The sequence below is a fragment of the Pyxicephalus adspersus genome, chromosome 4 (genome assembly GCF_032062135.1).
Source record: "Pyxicephalus adspersus chromosome 4, UCB_Pads_2.0, whole genome shotgun sequence".
Taxonomy (NCBI): domain Eukaryota; kingdom Metazoa; phylum Chordata; class Amphibia; order Anura; family Pyxicephalidae; genus Pyxicephalus; species Pyxicephalus adspersus.
This window is the reverse complement of record NC_092861.1, coordinates 3292832-3315050: the sequence shown is the minus strand read 5'-3', so window position 1 is coordinate 3315050 and position 22219 is coordinate 3292832. Positions and strand designations below refer to the sequence as shown.

Genomic DNA, 22219 nt, shown 5'->3' with positions numbered 1-22219 from the left:
ATCAATTTCTAACCTCCCTGAAAGCCGTGTTTCGTGTTAACCCATCAGAAAAAAATATTCCCAGTTTTAGGTGGTGGCACCACCAGTACACCCAACCAGTTAGTTGTCCAACAACAGTTTTGCCAGAAATACTAAGAAATGATGGGCCTAGCATTAGTGGCTGGAGCTTCAGGGTACAAGTGTCCAAAGGGCCACGGGCCAGTCATTCAAACGCTGTATCCATTTGGGAAACATTTTTGACAAAAATACCTAGGAAAATTTGTAGGGCATCAGAATTCAAACACAAATTTTAATACAGTTGTATTAAGAACGCATGGAAGAATTCAAAAGAATCCGCTCTCTAGTATCCTCCCCAGACATACTTTTAGGCTGGGTGGGAAGAAGCTGTAGGCGGGTGGTGGCCCTTGTATTGTGATCCAACTTTTCAGTAATCACCCAAAAACAGCCAGGTGGTCACTGCAAAATGCCGGGTGGTCCGCCCTGTTATAAGGGGCGGGGGAGAACACCGATCATGTCCGCATCTGTCATACAGAATATGAATGTTTAATCACATTTTATGCATTGAATAAAATGTTGGGCAAATCCTGATGATCTCAATATCAAGTGTTAGATCAATATTCTAAATATCAAACGCAAAGGGATGGGCTCATCATTGTACTGGTGGTCCTTTATTATCCAATCAGCAAGCTGGGGGTGGGAAGGTGACAAAAATTGGTTTTCCGTAGGGAAGTGAGGTCTTCCAAATGGCTACATATAAGAGAATTTGAATTTCAAGAACAGAATGTCAATGTTTTAACTTTTTCTAACCAACTGTGATCATATTAATGACTAACGTTCAGATTGATGGGCTCATCAGTACCCCAAGACTCCCACCATATACTAAACTGCAGTGAATTTTATACTCATTTTGCATATAAAGCAAAAGGCAAATTTCATTTCTATTTAAAATTAATGGATTTTCGAATTTACGAATTGTATTCTTGATTTGTAATGTAGTAGTGTTGTGTTGGAGCGCCATCTAGTGGCTGTGTTCAGGCCTATATCATACCACATCACAATTCTATGGTAAGCCCATTTATTTAAAGGGGAGCTCCAGGAAATTTTAATTGTCAGGGACAATGCATGGCTCAATATATATGAAATGATCATAACCTTTAACCCTTCAGATATGGTTCTTCTAAAACTGTTCGATTGCATTGATATCGTTAGCTCTCTCTGCCTATTTATTATTGAAATATTTAAAAATAATTGTTATGTATTGTATTGGATATCTGTGGGGCTGTAACGAAAAAAAGATGTTTTTCACTTACTTCTAACTTTTTATGATAATTTTCTGGATCAAGCAGCAAAAAATTGACATTAACATTGGCCTAGGCACCTAGGCTTTAGGTATGAAAGGGCAATATGACACCGTTGGATGCATTGAACTAGCAGTCATAAGCCACACTCATTGGGGCTTGTCCTATAATGATAAAGACGATTCACAACCTAACCAAGTAGATCCTTTATATCTAGTGCCAGGAACATACCCAACATTTAAATCCACAAGGGCAACTCTACTTAGTCGCCTTCTTCCAAGCCAGCCAACAAATTTGTCAAGACAGATGACGATTTTCCAAAACACTCCTTAGAACTGAGCCATATGGATGAGTGGTGGTCTACAACATTACAGAACAACTTTCAATATAGGCTAAAAAATGCCAGCTTCACCATGATATGGATAAATGAGAACCTTCACTGGTGAAATATAGGTAGGACTGTTGGAATTTACATGATTAGGCTTTATACATTTGCATAGTTGATGCTACACAAACCATGAGGAGAAAGTTAAGGTTGGTTGGACATCTCTATGGATGGGTCTTGGTAATCCCACTGTTGGATTTCCATGTATTGAAGAAGGTACCAATTCATTTATGTATATGTGTATGTATATCTCCTGTAAAATATTGTTTTTTATTATTAATAAGTTGATACAAATATTATATTAGGCTTAGATTTTTCTTCTGTAATGTTGGAAATGTTTTGCTGCTTATCCAACTAGTTCCGTCAACTTTAAGTGCCAAGAACATGCCCCGGCTTTTATAGCCACGCAGATAACTTACCTCCATCCATTGTCCATTGATTGTGTCAAGGCAAATGATGACTGTCCATGAACAAGGGAACAAGCATGAAACCATCCTGTTCTAATGACATAATCTAATCCATGAAGCATGGAACAGGTGGTAATTGTTCTTGTTACATGGGTGAATTGTTGCCATGTCACCAAGGTGGGGATATAAAAAGCAACTTTATATGTGGGTGGCCAAAGCATTCAAAGGTGTCAAAGCTTCCACTCTACCTCCTTATTCTTGGACAATCAGTATCAGCTTTGACACTCATTAGAGGAAGCTACATGGATGAGCCGTGAAGCTTGAACAGTATTAAAGAACAAGTCCAGCTGTATATGAAGGCCCAATGGTAGATGTACCATGATCTGGATGAATTAAAATTTTGACATTTATAGTAAAGATGGCAGATGTTTGATGTTATCTGTTTTTAACTTCACTTTAGTGTCAATACAATACATCAGTTTGTACCCTTAAAGCTTCCAATGAGTTGAGTTCTATTGTACTGGCCAATGGTACTGGTACTTGGGTACTGGTACTGGTGGGCAGTATGTGATATTTTATGTCAATAATGTAATCTTCCTAAGCCTTTTCTATGGCTGTCTTCTGGCAGGTGTCTCCTCTGTGGCCTCTCTGATGTCCCTAGCTTGGGTGCTAGCCTCCTATCACAAGCTTCTACGGGACTCCCGGGATGACAAGAAGAGCATGAGCTATCGAGGGGCTCTCATCCACCTCTTCTGGCGACTCTTCACCATATCATCCCGTGTTATCTCTTTTGCGCTCTTTGCTTCAATCTTCCAGCTCTATTTTGGGATCTTTGTAGTGGTCCACTGGTGCATCATGGCCTTCTGGATCATTCAAGGTGGGACGGACTTCTGTATGTCTAAGTGGGAGGAGGTCCTCTTCAACATGGTGGTAGGAATCGTGTACATCTTTTGCTGGTTTAACGTGAAAGAAGGCCGGACTCGATATAGAATGTTTGCTTATTACACTGTTATCCTGACAGAGAACGCTGCCTTGACGTTCCTGTGGTATTTCTACAGAGATCCTAACACAACTGACTCCTATGCTGTGCCAGCACTGTGTTGTGTTTTTCTTAGTTTCGCCGCCGGGATTGCATGCATGCTCCTGTATTACGGCGTGTTGCATCCCATGGGGCCGCGAGCTAAGATATTTGCCAGCTCCTGTTGCGCCGAGCTGCTCTGGGGCATTCCTTTGCCTCCTGACGTTGAGCCCATGACGCCACAAACCCCTGGGCACCGGGGGGCCCAGGCAACGCCCACCAGAGCAGTGGTGGAGCAACAGGATGATCTAGCAACTGACACATGCTTGCCCGTTTTCCAGGTGAGACCAATGGTGCCATCTACTCCATCCGGGCGCCCTTATTACCCAGAAGGGCCCCTCATAAAGATCGACATGCCAAGAAAAAGATACCCAGCCTGGGATGCCCATTTCGTGGACAGACGATTAAGGAGGACTATCAACATTCTTCAATATATCACCCCCTCAGCTGTAGGTATTAGATATAGAGACGGTCCTCTCTTGTATGAGCTTCTACAGTATGAGTCTTCTCTTTAATGCTCTACCTTCAGAGGAACCTTATTTTTGTTTACGAGAAAAAAAAAAACACAGCTTATCGAAAAGAAAATTACACAAAAGAAAGAAAGCTTGCCAAGAGCTTTATTTCTGATTGCTGTAGGTATACAAAGAATATTCTCTATGTTTTGTAAGTAAAAAAGAAAAAAAAGAAGACTTTTCTTTGTTCTACATAAGAGAAAACAGTATTGAACCATCCACGCTACGGTCCGGGGTGGGGAAAAGTTGTCTCCACTCCATATTTTATACATTATACACCAAGTGTAGAGAATTTATGGGATTGGTGCTGATAAGAAATAAAAACAAAAAAACAAAAAACTAACCTTCAACTGCCTTATGCCCTTTTGGTGCTGAGTTTCATTAACTACTGTCACCTCTCTCTCTCTAATGCAAAATCGGTGGTGGTAGTCAGGAACGAGATCAAGCCTTTTATTCTTTTTTTTTTTTCTTTTGTCGACTGGCTACTTTCATGAGGTCCGGAGGCGCAAGCCGAGACTGAACACGACCCCCCGACGTGTCATCTCACACACACACCGAGAGGACATAGAGGTCCGGCTCTTGCGTAACCCTTTCACTGCTGGCCTCTCCTGCAACAGCCAAAGGGTTAACGCGAGGAAGGCGGGATCTTGGACGGTCGCTATGTGATGGTCAGCTGTATTCTGCTTGCACTGAATTCACATAGTAATACCAATTTTTACTTCCAAAAACAAATAAATGAAAAGGAAAAAAAAAACAGCAACAGTTGACCTATGATCGAACACCAAAAAAAAAAACAAAAAAATCTATTACCTACTCAAAAATTCAGTAATAATTAAACTCAGCATGGTAGCAAAAAGAACGAAGACAATTTAAAGGCACAATACTTGGTTGGTGACTGCATATTTTTTTTTTTTTACTTTATTTTAAGCCGTTGTGTTCCAATTATCCACTAAGGTCCTGTTTGTGTGTCATATTAAATCTGAGCCTTAAGGTAATATCCAGTGCTAATTTTTTTTTTTTAATTATTTTTTGTGTTTTTATGTCAACAGGTTGTTTAGGTGTTACGTTTCCTCTAACTTACAGAGATCAAACAATTACTGGTGCTTTGTACTTTCATTTGTGATTGGCTAAAGACCCTTCACATACAACTTGGTGCATTCAAGAACTGCAGTGAACTAATTCTCCTTTGTACAGTGTGTATATGACAGAAATGATTAAGACTGCTGCTATATATTAAAAGAAATATATATCTATATATTTATTTTATTCTTAGACCTGCAGTTCTGAAGGATAATTTATTTATTTTATTTGTTAACCTTAACAACTGTATTATGTTTAGTTGTTCATGATAATTTTTTTTTCTTGTCTCCTTTTATATATGTTTTTTGTTTTGTTCCAATATGTGCACAAAATATTTTATCCTAGTACGGTACTAATAACCTTGCTGGTTTATGATTTTATTTTATTATTTTTTCATTTTTTCAACCTCAGTATTCAATTTTGTAATCTAGAGTATTGCTCCTTTAAACGGCCATCTTTATTCAGGGCATCTTTTCCCACATTCGCTCTACTTGGCAAAAAAAAAACAAATAAAAAAAGTTATATAAATATATATAAATACATATATACAGAGAGTATATTTAAGTAAATAATGTAAGTCTTTCCTGTGTGTGCAATTGAAAGAGTTTCGTTTGAGTTTTTTAAGTTATCGATGGGAGAATTATCTGTGACTTGAACCGATGTTGAGCTATGCTAGGGAGTCGTTCAACACTTGTCAATGATTTGTCTCGTTTGTTGCTTCGGTTTTATAACTTCAAAGTTCTAGTTATTTGACAAAGTGATACAGCATTTTAAAAATTGAGAAAATGAAAATTATTTTTTTTTTATTGGATGTTCCTGGTATAAAAAATAATAATAAATATATATATATATATATATATATATATATTATAAGTATTTTTTTTGTATGTACCTGCTACTTCTCTGCAGATAATATGATAATTCATAATCCATTTGATCAAGGGCTGCTTTTTCAGAAACGTAGTTTTTTTTTATTGGATGTTCCTGGTATAAAAAATAATAATATATATATATATATATATATATATATATATATTATAAGTATTTTTTTTGTATGTACCTGCTACTTCTCTGCAGATAATATGATAATTCATAATCCATTTGATCAAGGGCTGCTTTTTCAGAAACGTAGTCCGTATACCAAAAATACCATTAAAAAGGCTTTAATTGGAGCCAGACATTCCTAAATTATTATCTAAGGTCCTGTAATGCAGAGAAAAAAATGATATATTTTTTATGTTTACAGGCTCGTTGTGTATATTTACCTTGTTTACAATGTATTTATTTATTATCATTTTTATTTATATTAAATTTTTATGTTTTTTTTTTTTTTCACTTTTTTATTAAGGTTTTTTTATCTTTTGATTCCATTTTTTGTTTTAGATGACATAAAGGCAGTAACACTTAAAATATCATACTCACTTTACAAAAATGTTCAAAGTTGTTGACCCCATCGGTCATTGTGTGAAGAGAAAACTTTTTACAGAAAGAAGAAAAAAAACATAATGGGCTCTATTTATAAAACTGGAAATCTGTTTTAATGGCATTGAGTTCCACCAGGGAATGTCAGATTCCCTGTTTTATAAATAGAGCCCAAAATAAATCATTGAGTCGATTTGAACTTTGGTGTACTGAGCTGCCAAAAAAAAAAAATTCACCTCGATCACAGCTGCCAGTGAAATTTTTTCTTGCCAAAATTTAGTCTTGTGTTAATGATTATTCTTTTTTTTCTTTTTGTTAGGAGCATGACGGTGTATCTAAAGAATGTTTTTTTAAAGAATTGGATAGAGTAGAAAGTGCTTAAAACCTTTTACCCCAAATTTCACATTGGATTCATTTAAAATCCAAATGTGATTGACACATTTTCTAAATGTGAAACATTTGAGAACATGGAGTAAAAGTTGGCTGAATCTTAAAAACATTTTATGTTTTTAGACCCCTATGTCTAATTTTCTGTCCCTTCGACACAACGATAGGTGAGAAACTTTCTTCAATGTGAGGCTGTCCCCACTGACAGAGTATTCCATTTCTGGTGATAACTCAAAATTGTGGATTTTCCATCACTTTTAGTCCCAGGGGCAAAACTAGGGGTGAATCTTCCTAGCCATTGATAGAAGGAGCAAAGGAAAAGACAGGGGTGTAAACCGCTTTACACTCTATCCAAAATTTAAATTTGCCTTTAGATACACTTTTTTTTTTCAAATGTATATTAAAGTCATTGTGACGTTAAAGTGGAACTAAACTCATCTTGTTCCCACAGCAGCAGCAACACTAGTTCTTTTCTGAGATTGGGATCTATGGGCATCATGATTGTCCTGGCCAAAATTGACGGAAATTTGTTCTGGACCCAAAATTTACTGAAAAAAGCTGCCTATTCCAAAGATAGCTTTGAGCTGCTGGCCCACAATTTTTTCATTTTTTAGGTTTATTTCCACTTTATTATATGTTTTATGCAAATAGTACTGTACACATAACATTTTTATTTAAATTTGCAAGGAAATTGTAGGCAAGTCGTGGCTAACAGAATTTGCACAAAATTTGGGGAAAATATGGCTAACTAAATCTGGGCTTTTAAAAGTGGAACTAAACTCTCCTGGTCTGGTTCTTTCATCGAAGCTGACATCTACACCCAGTCCTCTTCCAGGTTAAGGTCTTGGGTCATCTTCATTGGCCAGGCTGGTGAAACTTGGGTGAAGACCCAAGTGTCCCAGGATCGTACACTGAGCTGAGGATGCCCAGCTCATTGTACGTTAAACAAAAGATTGCGAACAGGCAGTTAAGTATGTTCTATTGCAGAAGAGATCCAGCAAGAGATGCCTTCTCACAATTTTTTGTTTTACAGATTTAGTTCCTGCTTAATCAGCGTTGGGTTACTACCAGTTCAAACCTCAGTTGGCATCAAGTAACACTAAAGGGTCTATTTCACCAAAAATTTCTCTAAATTTTACTCACATTTACCACATTAGAGTCATTAGTAATGTAAAAAATTCTGAGTAAAATTTCATGCATTTTCTAATTAAATGCAATTTGAAAAATTGTGTAAAATTTGGGTAAATCTTGGTTGAAACCATTTCTAAATAGACCCAATATTTGTTTTTTGTCTTGACCAGAGACCCACAATGTTTTTATTTCAGATTTAGTTCTGCTTTTACTTTTCTCAGTTACCAGTTCAAACCTCAACTTTGAGTTGGCTTCAAGTAACAATACGGGGTCTATTTTTTGGCTTTTCACCAAAGATTTACCCAAATTTTACTCACATTTCACACATTGGATTTATTTACGAATGTATAAATCCTAAATAAAAGTTGATTCACATATTTTCTAACTGACTCTAATGTGAAAAAATTGTGTAAAAATTTGGGTAAATCTTGGTTGAAATTTGTTCCTAACTAGACCCATTATTTTTTTTTTAGTCTTGACCATTTCTCTGTTTTCAAAGATTCAAAGCATGTGGAGTGTTAGTGCAGTTTGAAACTTACTACCAGATCTATCAATGCAGAATCTCTTCAATATTAATACTACGTAATTTAATGTTTTTTATTTCTAATTTATTTTTGTATTTATTTATTTTAGCAATTTGGTGCTACAGGTATAGGCAGGGCAGTTTGGCATTGGTTTATGTACCACCTGCAGTCAACAGTTTTTGATAAAATAAAATCTGTGCCTGCAAAAACCAGCATTTTTTTTTTTTTTGCTTTTGCTCAATTATGGTAGACAATATGATCTTTGGTTTACCTGGAAATAGCCTGGCTGGTAGATGCATGGGATTTAGATCAATTTTCGTTGTAACCAAATCCTTTGAAAAAAAAAACACATTTCGCACAATGATGTTAAAAATGTAGTATCTTGTATATAATATGGACGGCCTCATCATCCATATGTATGTGTAAAGTATAATGCACTTTGAAGGATGGCAATTTTTGGTGTGTCCGTATGGTTAGGACTGTAGATTTTTTCCTGGCCACATTCCGGAAGCTTGTGTTTGTAATAATAGGGACATTTTTGAAAAATGATGTTATACTCTATATTCCAGGTTCTGTGGTCCAAGTTCTAGAATGTATATAGATATTGTGGTTCAGCTGAACACAACGATCCTCCCCCTCAGTCAGTGAGACGCTAGTTGCCGTTTTACCTCTCCATGTTTCCGTTGGAGTGACGGTTTTTATTTTGGCGCACTCACGCTACTACCCACATTACTAGAAGTAGTGTGAAGTAGCTATTAATTGCACATTATCGCACAATCCTCCAAGTGTGTTGTATTGCTGCTACGCATACTACCAACACATTCTTGTTCCCGCTGCTGTGTAGCTCACACCGTAGGGAGCTATTTGTTTATTGCCTCTAGTATCAATCCAGATTTTAAAAAATACTACAGGAGTCAGAGTATTTATTTTGTATCTCTTCCAGATTCATGCAGTAATCCAGCATTAAACCTTGGTGCCAGAGCTTCCTGTAATGAAGACCAGTCTCTTCTGCTTTCTCTCCAAGTGCAGGGTGACTGGTCTTGTCTCCGCCCGCTTTCTAGTTTTTCTGCAGGAAGTCCATCTCACATCCCCCTGCACAAGCTATTTTCAGTCAGTCATGACGCCGCTGCTACCTTTACCTGGGTGTCAAAAAGGCATCTGGTCCATGCAAATTGGGCTAATGAGGAATATAATTAAGCAAAAGGGTTTTTTTCTCATTTAGCTTTTAAAATTGCCCGTTGATTGTTCTGAAACTCCCATGCTTTTATAAAAGCATTGCATAAAACAATAGGCTCCCTTTCTACATAGATTGATATTAAAATCTCTCCGAATTTCACATGGTGTAAAGGTGACAACAAGCATCCTGTTACTTGTAGGCTACAAAACACATTTAGGCATGTCTTGTGTCATTAGAATCAGCAGTAATGATTGCTACTGAGCGTGGGAAGCATTCATTATCGCACCAAGAAATGTTCCAACATGTGACCTGGTGCTAATTGTTCCTTTTTTTAAAACAGGACACGTCTAACGCAACCACAACTTCGTTTAGTCTGGTAAAGTCAAAATATCTTTTGGATGTAGTTTTTTTGTTTTCTAGCTTTTTTTTCTCAGGTGATTGGCAGTTTAAATTGTTTATAGACTTTGCATTGGTTGTGAATTCTGAACGTGAACTTAAACCCAATTGGTGGACCTAACACTCATAATTAGTCTACAATTGGACTACGACCAAGATGACACTGGTGTCCACACTTCATTGTCCTCTCTAACTCACAGGGACCCCATGGACACTTCTTTAACTCAACCAAATTCTTGGTCACTTCCTCTGAACTCTGGCCTCCCACACAGAGCTGATTTTTTTGGGCATTCTTTTTTGGGCGGTTTGGTGGCCATATGTTTGATATGTTGGCTATGTTAGGGCAAGATCTTCAACCTGATTGCCATGTTATAGTTCATTAGAAAGCTTCCACTACTTTCACCAAGGTGGAGTCCACAAAGGAGATGGTGTGTGTGTGCTACAAAAACCTTAATGGTCATTTTTGTTGTGATAGCCACCTTTCAAAAGTGGTGATCGAGGTTAAAATGTCTTCAGCTGCTGACCATGGCTAGAAATAGTAGTGATCAGTGACTCATTTAAATTACACAAGTGAGCATCTGTTATCTGATCACCAAATGGTGCTTCCCATCTCCCACAGTATCTGTCAATGGAGAGACAAATAATTTACTTTTTGCAGCTGTCCCCTACTTGGTGTACTCTAAGGCCTTGAATTTGTCCTTCCCATTTTCAGTAGGCTCCCATAGGAAGCTTGACCGATTGTTTCAACATGGTGTCGTCAGTACTCCAGTCGGGTAATTTCCTACTGTTCCTACCTATATTACAAAATTTCTTCCCCCACCATAGCTGTATTCTGATAACAAAAAAATGCTTAAAACTCACAGTTTTGGCAGAACAGTTATAGTTCCACAGTAAAGGAATCACAAGGACTGATTTTAATTTTGGTTTGATTGACCAAATCATGGCAATTTTGGGAAGCTTAAAGTTGCGCTGCTTTCGTAATTTAAAATGTTGGGTTTTTAAACACTTACTGCTATCTGAACTCTTGAAGTTTCTTGAATCAACCTCAAAATTTGTCCTACTATGGCTGTGCTGAATTTATTCCAGATATTTTTTGTATTTTCAGTATTCTACTTCACCCTTTTCTGCAGTAGTATTGGACATACGAGGGGGTGCTGAGAAGTTCCTGGCTTTACCCAGAAAGAAGAGAGCTAGAGTTATGAAACAACACATTTATTCCACATATTCCCTCCTGAGACTGATGCACTTGGTACAGCGTAGTTGCAGCTTTTCTAGACCGTTCAAATAAAAAAAGTCCTTTGGTTGGGCCACAAACCAGCTCTCAGCAGCATCTTTGACGTGTGAAATGTCCTCAAAACGTTGCCCCTTCAGATGTTTCTTCAAATAGATAATAGTCCAAAGGGGCCAGGTCAGGTGAGTAGGGGGGTTGGTGGACCAATTGGAAACCCAGGGTGTTCAATTTGGCAGCCACAACTTTGGACATGTGCGGAGGTGCATTGTCCTGAAAAAAAGGATTCCTTTGGTCAACTTTCCACAGTGTTTCGTCCTAATTGCCTCCTTCAGCTGGTCCAGGAGGTGAGCATATTACTGTCCGGTGATACTAGAGCCCTGAGGTAGGTAGTCGACTAACAGAATACCGTCTTTGTCCCAGAAAATGTACCATGACTTTTTTGGCTGATTTCTGGGTTTGGAACTTCTTCGGCCGCGGGGACCCCCTGTGGCGCCATTCCTTTGACTGTTCCTTGGTTCGGGATCATAGATGTGGAGCCAGGTTTCATCCTCAGTCTCTAACCTAGCCAAAAAGTCCTGTGCAGCTTCAAAATGGGCCAAAACGGCTTTGGATGCTTTAACTCGTTCCTTCTTCTGATCACTGTTCAAACATTTCGACACCCACTTTGCTGAAAGCTTGCGCATGTCTAGGATAGTGGTGATAACAAACCCAACACGCTCCTGTGAGATGTCAAGTATCTGGGCAATCTTTTTTGCGGATATTCGTCGGTCCTCAATAATCAGCTCATGGACAGCATCGCAGGTTGCTGGGTCAGTTGAGGTTGGGTGGCGCCCACTGCGGGGCTTTTCTTCAAAGGTGAAATGCCCAGTCTTGAAACGAGATATCCGGGTTTTGACAGTGCTGTAGGAAGGACATTTCTCCCCCAGTGTATGTGACATCTCAGTGTGAATGTCCTTTGCTTACTCTCCCTGGAGAAACAAAAACTTCATGACGGCCCGTAACGCCAACGACATGAAACTTGCTTGTGCCTCTGCTATCACAGCTTCTCACTAAAAGAAAAAACAGGTTTTAGTAACGCAAAGACCTGATATTTGCACAGTTACATACTAAGATATTAGGCTGTCATATGCCCCCACACTCATTTTTCTTTTTCATCTGGAAGGGGGCAAAGCCAGGAACGTCTTAGCACCCCCTGGTTTTGGGTCAAGGTTATTTGAATTTGCAAGAGGTCGTTGTCAGTTGTCATTGATAGAACCAACTCAGGCAGTCTTTGTAAAATTGGTAAAATTGCTCCTCTCTAGTAGAGCTACCAGATCTGTTGACCTTGGTCCACCAGTAAGTCACAGTTGATGGAAATTTTTACTCTTCATTAATTAAAGGCAATATTGTAAGATTTCCAGGTTATGCCCAAATAGTAATCATTTTTTGTTTTGTTCAAAGAATCTTTAAACCCTAGTAACTGTAGTTAGGATGTAGGAGGAGCTTTTTGCCCCCTGGACCAATTTGGATGGTGGTTGGAAGGGTTTGACAAAAAGAGAGCTACAGGTACAAAAAGGCATAGAGGTTTGTCAGCTTTTACAGGTCATAAGGCTTTATAATCTGTGGTAAACAAGGAACAGTATGCTGTCATCAAGAATATTTTTGGAGTTTTACTAGCATGTATTTTTGTTGACCTAAAGTGCAAAGCAAAATGACAAAACACAACTCAAGCCTCAAAATGCGTATCTAGCTTACACTGTGATACTTGTAGAGTACCTGTAGGGCAATTTTTTTAGATCCTTACTTGCTAACTGGCTGGACACTGGATCCTCCTTAATAACCCTGCAAATACCAACCAGAATAGCCATTGGGTCCAATCAGGTCCCCTCCTGCCTTATGCATTTTACCATTAGCCCATCAACATGATGAGCTATCAACCAGAATAGTAGAACCCCTCCATTTCCTCCTGCCTCATGCATTGTACCTCTTGTCCATCACCTTGATGAACTACAAACCAGAATGCCCACTGGCTCCAATCCAGCCCCCTCCTGCTTCATTCATTGTGCCATCATTCCATCACCTTGATGAGCCACCAACCAGAAATGTGGCCACTGACTCCAATCTAACTCCTTCTTGCCTCATCTATTGTAACAGTTGTTAAACACTTTGATGGGCTACCAACCAGAATTCTGGTCACTGGCTCCACTCTAGCCCACTCCTGCCTTATGCATTATACCATTGACTCATTACCTCGATGAGCTACCAACCAGAAGTCTGGCCACGAGCTCCAATCCACCTCCCTCATGCATTACACCATTAGCCCATCACCTTGATGTGCTACCAACCAGATTTATGGCCACTGGCTCCACTACATTTCCTCCTGCCCCATGCATTGTACAATTAGTCCATTACCTTGATGAGCTACCAACCAAAATTCTGCCCACTGGCTCCAATCCAGCCCCCTCCTGCTTCATTCATTGTGCCACCAGTCCATTGCCTTAATGAGCTACCAACCAGAATTTTGGCCACCGGCTCCAATCCACCCCCTCTTACCTCATCCATTGTATCATTAGTCCATCACTTTGATGAGCTACCAACCAGATTTATGGCCACTGGCTCCACTACAGTTACTCCTGTCTCATGCATTGTACCATTAGTCCATTACCTTGATGAGATACAAACCAAAACTCTGCCCAGTGGCTCCAATCCAGCCCCCTCCTGCTTCATTCATTGTGCCATTTGTTCATTGCCTTAATGAGCTACCAATCATAACCTTGGCCACTAGCTCTAATTAAGCCCCATCCTGCCTCATGCATTGCACCATTTGTCTATCCCCTTGATGGGCTTCCCAGGAGTTATCATCAGAGCTTCCATCAATGATTCTGGTTGTTGTTTGCCCCATGGGCTGCAGGGATACAAATCCCACCTAAAAAATGGGGATGCCTTCCATTAATAGCAAGTTAAGGTTTTAAAAACATTTCCACAGGGGTCTGTGGACTCAAAAAGTCAACCTTCACTTTCTGTAGTAGCACCTCCAGGAATCTGGATATCAGCTGCAAATTCCAATAAAACCCCCAAGGTGCAGCTTTTGATCTGGCTGCTGGTGGTGCTTACTACATAGTCCCAATCAAGGTTTACTAACTTTTTAAAGTCTACATATTTGCTTCATTTCTTATGCAAACTCAACTGGTTTGATGACCTCGTATTGAACTCTGCATTGACAGGCACAAAAATTTGCAAGTTCATGTATTTCTCTATTGTTCTTAAGAAGAAGTAAAAGTTGACCCAGTTGTTGGTAGGAAAAACAACTATATGTGCTCATGAATTGTATTAATGATGTTATGGGGAGGCTCTTTGAACATTGTTTTTAGGTTTTGACCTGCTATTAATATATTTCAGAAGACCTCCGTCCGAAGTTCAAGGCTTGCCTGAACTGTGAAAAACATTGTAAAGGGTCCTGATTATTTGTCAGCTGCCATTTGGTCTGCAATGATAAAGACAATAAGTTTTAGGGCTGCTTTCAAGTTTCCCCTATAGACTTATGCAGATTTGCTTAATAGGCAGAACATTTTTGCCAACATTGCAAAAAATTGTTTCTTTTGAAAATGCTAACAAAGACATACTGTAGATCAAATGCTTAAATGAAACACGGTACAAACTGTAAGTTGATATGTGGAATTACAGATAAAGGTGCACTGTGAAGAGGCTATTTAGACTGTTATTGTTTTCTCTGCGGTCACTTATTTTACAAGCCCTAAAGTCTATGGCGTTGGTTGGATCTGTTCCTTTCTGTATATAGTCTGCAATGTTACCCCCAGCCCCTTTTAGCTGGGTGCACCACCTAGCACCACGCAGGAGAATACTGGTCTGTTTTTTTTTTATAGTAAATGTCCCATACCAGTTAACTTTGTGTTCTTTTATGCTAAAAAAAGTAAAAATGATATTGTAGCTTTGTAGTAGACTCAAAGCTACTCACTGGCAATAGATATTCCTGTGCAAATGATGACCTTTTGAAAGTATTTAGTTATGCCCCGAAATGCTCTCCAGATAGCCCAAGCCTGGTGATCGGTTGTTCATATTGTCAAGCAGTGTGTTGCGTAAGGCAAGTTGCAGTGTCCAGGTATACCAGAAAAACTTTTTTACAGGCCTTCAACTACAGATCAATACGGCAGGCAGTGCTGTAGCATCTGGAACCCTATGGTGCCCTCTACAAAGGTTTACATTGCTTTCTATGTACCTAAAGGATTGGTTAATTTTTTTTTTATACTTTTTATTAATTGTATATATTTATAAAATATTTTTTTCTGATTAGATCAATAACTATTGGCTTAAAGAAAGTTTGTTAAGGCAGCCACTTAGTAAGAAGTAAGCAAGGGCATGGCAACGCCATGGGGGTTTATAACCAAGAGCATCCATAACTTTTGAGAGATATGAAGACCAAATGTTGGGAATGGGACTGAATCTCAATGGGACTGAATCTCAATCTCAAGCAATTACAACAGCAAATTGAAACAGAATTCTCTCCATTACCGAACATAAAATAAAAGTGGAAAAATCATTTTAGATGACAAAAAAGCAAAAAAGGCAGTAAAAGGCCCTCAATTTTATAGGGCTTGATTTATTAAAGTTCTTTGGGACTGAAGAAGATAGACTTTGATGCGAGAACCTGGGGTAATTCAGCAACCTGGAATGAATTTCCTAAAAATAATTTGATTTTAGTCTGAGATTGTTTTTAAACCTGAAGAATTTCAGGTTTGTTGGACCACCCAGGTTCTCGCATGATAGTCTATTTTTTCCAGCTTCAGAGAGCTTTAATAAATCAAGCCCTATGCGTTATCCTTTCTGGCTGACCATACCTAAAGAAAAAACATGCCAGTGACATCTTATTCAGTCATTCTGGTGCCCAATATGACTGGTGTTGATTTCAAATGAAGCTATGGAGGCAGACTGGGCAATCTATTGAAGGTCCAGTTTTCTCCCCAGCCCGGCTGTTTTTGGGTGGTGAGTTGGATTGAGTTACAATACAGGAGCCACCACCTGCCAATAGCTTCTTCCCACCAAGCTTAAAAGGATTTTTGAGAAGAACAATGAAGTTCTGTGATTGTAAAAACCTTAGGATCCCTGGCATATTAGGTTTAGAGCAAATTTGTTGTCCGAACAATGGCACATTAACATTTCAAGACCTTATGATATGTTTTGTCTGGTGCAAACCTCTGGTAACTTAACCAAAACCCCTTCATTGCCAAATGGTTTGTCTATAAATATTGTACTCCATATCTGAACAAATATATATTTCATAAAATAGATTTGCAGATCAGATACCAGTATATCCATACTTTAGTACAAAACTAATGTAGGTGGAGTATTCTCTTCAATATTTGTGCTAGGCAGATTACCAGTGAATTCTCATGTCTCTTGTAAGTGGGTAGTAGATTTGTAAGCTGTCCTACATATATTAATTCGTAGGAAAGAATGAGCGTTTTAGACCTCATTTGCTAAAAATGAGCTAGGTCATTGATTTATTGGCTTTTTTCTGTATATCATCCCCTCGGAAATCCAACCACATGATGACCAGGTCATCAGTGTCTTCTAAAACATTTGGAAATCAATAGATTTTGCATTATTGGACTTATGGGTGTATTGGCAGTAATGCTATGGTGGCATGGGATCATGTTGAAGCTCGGTAGAGACACTTAACCGTTCCATGCATGGCAAGATTTAATGATGTCACTAGGTGTAGGTTATATTTCTCTATGATGTCACTACTCTTCATTGAATGGATGGGCTTCATTGTCATTAATACTGTTAGTCCTTATTGGCTGGAAAGACTACATCAGTGATCTCAGTAGTCTCTAATCATTGGATTGGTTATATTATCAATGATCTTGCTAGTCTTTAGTCATTAGGCTTAATTTTTAGTGAGGTCTGTGGTCCCTGGACGAATAAACTATTGATGTAACCGTGCACCAGTCATTGGATATGTTGTACAGATATGTTGTACATCTTAGTGGTGTTTCTGGTGTCTAGTGATTGAATAACCTTCAAGTATTTCTCTAGATCAGTTAGATACTGGATTCTTACTAATGTATTGGGATTCTAAAGGTTGACATTCACTCAACTTGTCTCTAGTGAATGGATATGCTTCCCCTTTTTAATGGTATCCTATTAAAACTCATAAGCTGCTTTTATATCAACTTTGGTTCAATCACAAAAAGATCTGCCTCCACAATACAGTAATTTATCTGTCAAAGCGCTTTTGTTACTTCAGTAAAAAACCACAATCACAACTATGCAATATCTCCAACTAGACCTCCCTCAAACCTTCAGTAGATGTGGAGCACAGAATCCATTGTGTGACACACTTCTTATGGTCCTACTCACAATACTGCTGCTTGTTCAAAAAAAATAGCTATATATTTCTTCACGAAGATGGAATTATTTTTGTTGGACTTTTAATGAAAAGTATTTTAGAAGCCGTTGTAAATACTCTATATCTTTACCGAGGAAGGGCAGTTTGATGTCAATTTGGCTTAATTTAGATTTTTTTTTTGCCTACCGGGGAATGGAAATAGGGAAATGTAGATTGAAAGTTGATACAAAGATCAAGGAAAGTGAATCAATTATACTTGTCGAAGGCACCCAATAAAAATTTACATTGCCTGGCCAAATATTTTATTAATGGACCTCCATTGGCATTGATTATGGCGCACATTTTCCATGGTATCATTTTGATAAGCTTATGGAATTATTTCAGTTATTTCTGCCAAGAGTTGCATTAATTACCCCAAGATCTTTTATTGATGATGGGAGAGTCGGGTCGCTGTGTAAAGTCTTCTCCAGCTCATCCCAAAGATTCTCAATGGGGTTTAGGTCAGGACTCTGTGGTGGACAATCAATGGGTGAAAATGATGTCTCATGCTCCCTAAACCGCTCTTTAACAATTTTAGCCCAATAAATCCTGGCACTGTCATCTTGGAATATGTTTATGCCATCAGAGAAGAAATAATCCTTCGATGGAAAACCTGGACATGATCCGACCTCATTTGATGAGCACATTGCCCAATGTTGCTGAACCTAAGCCAACTGAAGCAACCTCTGGACCATATCACCACCCCAAAGGCTTGAGGCTTTTTTTTTTCCAGACAGTGAAGCCTCATAAGACAAAGTTACCCTGGGTAATAGGCTCCTAGATAAGTACATGATCCCACCATTATGAAAAGTTGTGTAGACCAGCTGTCAACTAACTTAGGCAACCTGGGCTTCATTGTAGGATTGGACGTTCCTGTTCTTCTCATATCCTAACCTTTGTAGTGTCTCTGGGGGCCATGGCATTGTATGTTGCTTTTAACCAGTTCTAGCTTAATCCTAAATCGTTTTACCCAAATGTTCATTATCTTGTTAAAGACTACCCATGTCTCACGATGGTTGCAGTTTTTTCTGTGTTTTGTATAAAGGTATTAATCATACAGCTATACAGAGTTTTGAGGGATATTAGCAGATGACATCTGTAAAGCCTAATAATCAGAATTTATCATTAAAATGAGCTAAAGCATGATGAACAAGCAAGTCAAGGACTAAATTGACAACGACATCTGAATTTAGACATAAAATCATTCTCAAATGTCTTCATAATACCCAAATGTCCAACCAACAAGTTTCTTCTTCTTTTAAACTCTAGATGTCTGGATGTCCCTGGCATCAAAATTTTGATAAGTGACCTAAAATAACACGAAAATCAAGAAAGTAAAGGTGATTTTAGACAGTGTTCTCGGTGGCTCGTTTTAGCAGGGGTGGGTTGGAGAGTTACTGAAAATAAATGGGCTGCTACTCACCTACAGCTTCTTCCCACCCAGCTTAAATACATTTCTGAGGACAATACTGTTAGGATGACAAACTGTTTCAGAAAAATCAACCTCCATACTTCTTAAATCATTAAATCCGAACTTTAGATACCCAGCACTCGGAGACAGTGCTGAAGCCATATCCTTATCAACTCGGCTGTATCTGGATCACCATAATTTCTGAAAAGAAATAAAGTTCTGATCTTGAGTTCAACTTTAAATCTTCTAACTGAATCCCTTACCAATAGCAATCTGTAACTGCATTTGCTCAGTGTAAGCTGTAAGTAATCTTAGAAAGTACCTATGCTGAATCTTTCAAACAGGAAGCAATGTAGCTTTTGTTTACTCCTCCCCCTCATTCTGAGACATTTTCAGACTTATGAGAAGTATTTCATAAGGATACCTTAACTTCCTTTCAACAATAAAAGGGACTTTTGGGGCAGTAACAAGACAAGTTAAACAACTCGCTTAAAATCAAACAATACCAAATGTCATTTATTATTATTAGACGTTCCCAACGTCTGACAGCTGGGCCATGAGAGCACGGAGACCAGTGGTCCCTAACCTGTGGTCCAAGGACCCCGCTTGGGGGACACACTGGCCAGGGCCGCAGACCATGTCCTTTGTATAAATCGCAGGATCAGGGCGGGGGGTGGGTTGTGTCTCTGGACGCGACCCGCCCACTCTCCTATTGCAGGCTCAGACCTGCGACGGGAGATTGAGTGGGTTCTGGCATCATGACATCACTCTGTGGTAAATTTCTTTCCCTTTGGGTGACACACGGCTCCCCGCGCATGCACAGTCCAGAGTCCGTAAGTTTAGTGGTCCGTAGGTTGGAAAACTTTGAGGACCACTGCTCTTAAGCATTGACTGCATTTTCCAAAAATTTCCCAAAATACCCTAACCAAAAAAATTTTACTGTATTACTGACATGATATAAAATATAGACCCATATTTGCTTTTTTAAGAGCACTGAAGACTACATAGGGCCACCATTGAATTGATAATGTTTTCCATTGGGTTAGCTTAGTTTGGAATTCAAAAATATATAAACAGGCTAAGTGGCAACGTTTTACAACCCAAACACTCTTATACCCACCTTTGCCAAACATCACCACGGCTCCGAGAGTCTAATTCTACGTAAGCACCTTAATGGTGTCAGAGCTTTACCTGGGTGAGTTGGGTACCCTTCTGTTTAAGGTGGTCAGGGGTGGCCAAGAGAGACCTTGGAAGGCTGATACCATCCAGTCAGTGGTCTTTATGTCGGCATTAGATTTGGTGGGCAAGAGAGACCTTGTTGCTTTGCCTTTTCCCTGAATACAAAATAGTACTCCAAAAAGGCAAACCTAGAAAACAAAAAGGCAGATACCAGTGGTCTTTATGTCGGCAGTATATTTAGGGACAAAATTAACTTCATGAGATGAGAAATTGAGGTGTAGATTTGGAGTATGATATGGGAGAGGTGGCTTGATGAATTGTGAAGCTTCTTATGCCCGTCTTTAAGCACCATATTGTGGCCAAAACTAAAATATTAAGCAAATGGCACAGGAACCTAATACAATATATGATAATATTGTAAAATTTTATTTACATTAAGCCAAATTGACCTACTTATACTTCCATGTTCCCTTGCTGGTCATGATCTACCTCTCACAGTAATGTACGCATACAGTGTACCTACACAATGCATTGTTGCAATAAAGTGTAATAGAAACAATTCAAAATTATCAGATAACTGATAGATAAACAACGTAATTTGCTGCTATTTTTCCAATTGATATTCTCTTGAGGATTTTTTTTTTTGCAGAATTCACACCCTAGGATAACATGCTGCTGAAAGAGACCTTGCCCATGCAGGAGAAGGTCAATATGTCTCTAAAAAGAGCGTGACCCCCATATACTCAACCGAGCTGTGTTCTCTTGCAGCTCCTTGTTCCTCTAAATTAAATAGGATTGAAAATAAGCCCCTACTGAACTCTGTAGCTGCAGACATTGTGGAACAATTCATCCTCAAAGGTCTGCTCTCAGCACTCTATGCTCATCTCTTCCTATGAACCCATTATGTGATTTCATAAAATAGAAATCTGCCAACATATTGCGTTTAGGGGGGAGCAGACGAGAGGGAAATGTTTAAATGAATGTAAAAGTATATTGTGTTGTAATAATTGAGCATAAATTACTCCATTATGCTTGCAGCTACAGAGGTTGGTGAGGGCTATATTGGTATGTAAACAAGCAATGAGCATCCTTGTTGTTCACCTGTTTTTACTTATTATTAGTAAACCTCTTTAGGTGTTCATACAATTCCTCCTTCCCTGTCCCTGTATATTCTTTTTTTCATTACAACCAATCATGGTACGTTGCATTTCAAAAATGCTGCTGGTATGATTTTAGGTTTGTTGTGGTGCATTGGGACACTCCATAGTTGGCTTGACTGGTGTAAATAGGCCATAGTAGAGTCTCAGATTGCAGAGTTGTAGTTTTCCCAAAACTACAAAAAAATTCCTTATTAGTTTAGGTTTTCAATCGTATTTACACATAAAATATTACAAATGACATATATACAGTATAGTACTGTAGGCATGTTGGAGTTGTACTTGGTAAAAACAACTGTTGCAATCAGGTATTTGGCATATCTAGGCAGGAGAATTTGCAGATATTTTTAGTTAAAGGTTGAAGTATTACTGAATCATCTTCACAAGAATAAAAAAATTGATGCTTCAGTAATTAAAAAAAAATAAGAATGTGTCAAATTTTACCAAAATTTTGTACCAAATTGTTGAATTATTGAAATGTAGAAAAGAAAAATTGTACATATTTTATTTAAAGGAAACTATTTTTAGAAATATAAAAGAATTTGTTGTGGACTGTTATCGTGTTTTACGAGTAAGTGTGCAACTTAAAAACTGATTTGAAATTCCATGTAAATAAATAACCTAAAGAGCGGATCGGTGAACAAGTTGGTGTGTATTATCCATGAGATTAAAAGTCGATATTTTTTTTAATTGGGCCAGAGGTGGTTCAAAATAAAAAATCAGTGTAAGTTTTTTTCCCCCTGATATCTATTTTTTTACTGCAAAAGGAATCTAAAAAGCGGCAGATACATTTTTATCAAATAGCCGTTATTTCACTTAGCATGTTTAACGGCTTTTTCGCACTTGGAAACCTCAGAAATAATAGACGATGTTTGCGTTGGTAACAAAAAAAGCACAATTCATTTATGGCACAATGTTTATAGTGTTATATTTATGTTTTTTTTTTAATTTTCAGTATAAATAACCGAAATTTACACTACTTCTGCGGTTCTTTTTTCCTTTTTTTTTTTTTTTTTTTTTTTTTAGTAAGGTTCACAGCAATGTACTGTGTCTTGT

General features: G+C 38.3%; 1 protein-coding gene across 1 annotated transcript in view; it reads left to right on the top strand.

Annotated features, from left to right (window-relative positions):
• Positions 1-5160, top strand: part of LOC140329070 (XK-related protein 6-like) — a 15796-nt gene extending 10636 nt beyond the window's left edge. Inside the window, exon 2 of the mRNA XM_072409144.1 lies at positions 2719-5160. Within this exon, the coding sequence (XP_072265245.1) occupies positions 2719-3683 (965 nt within the window). The 3' untranslated portion in view covers positions 3684-5160. The remainder of the gene's footprint in view (positions 1-2718) is intronic.
• The last annotated feature ends 17059 nt before the right edge of the window (positions 5161-22219 follow it).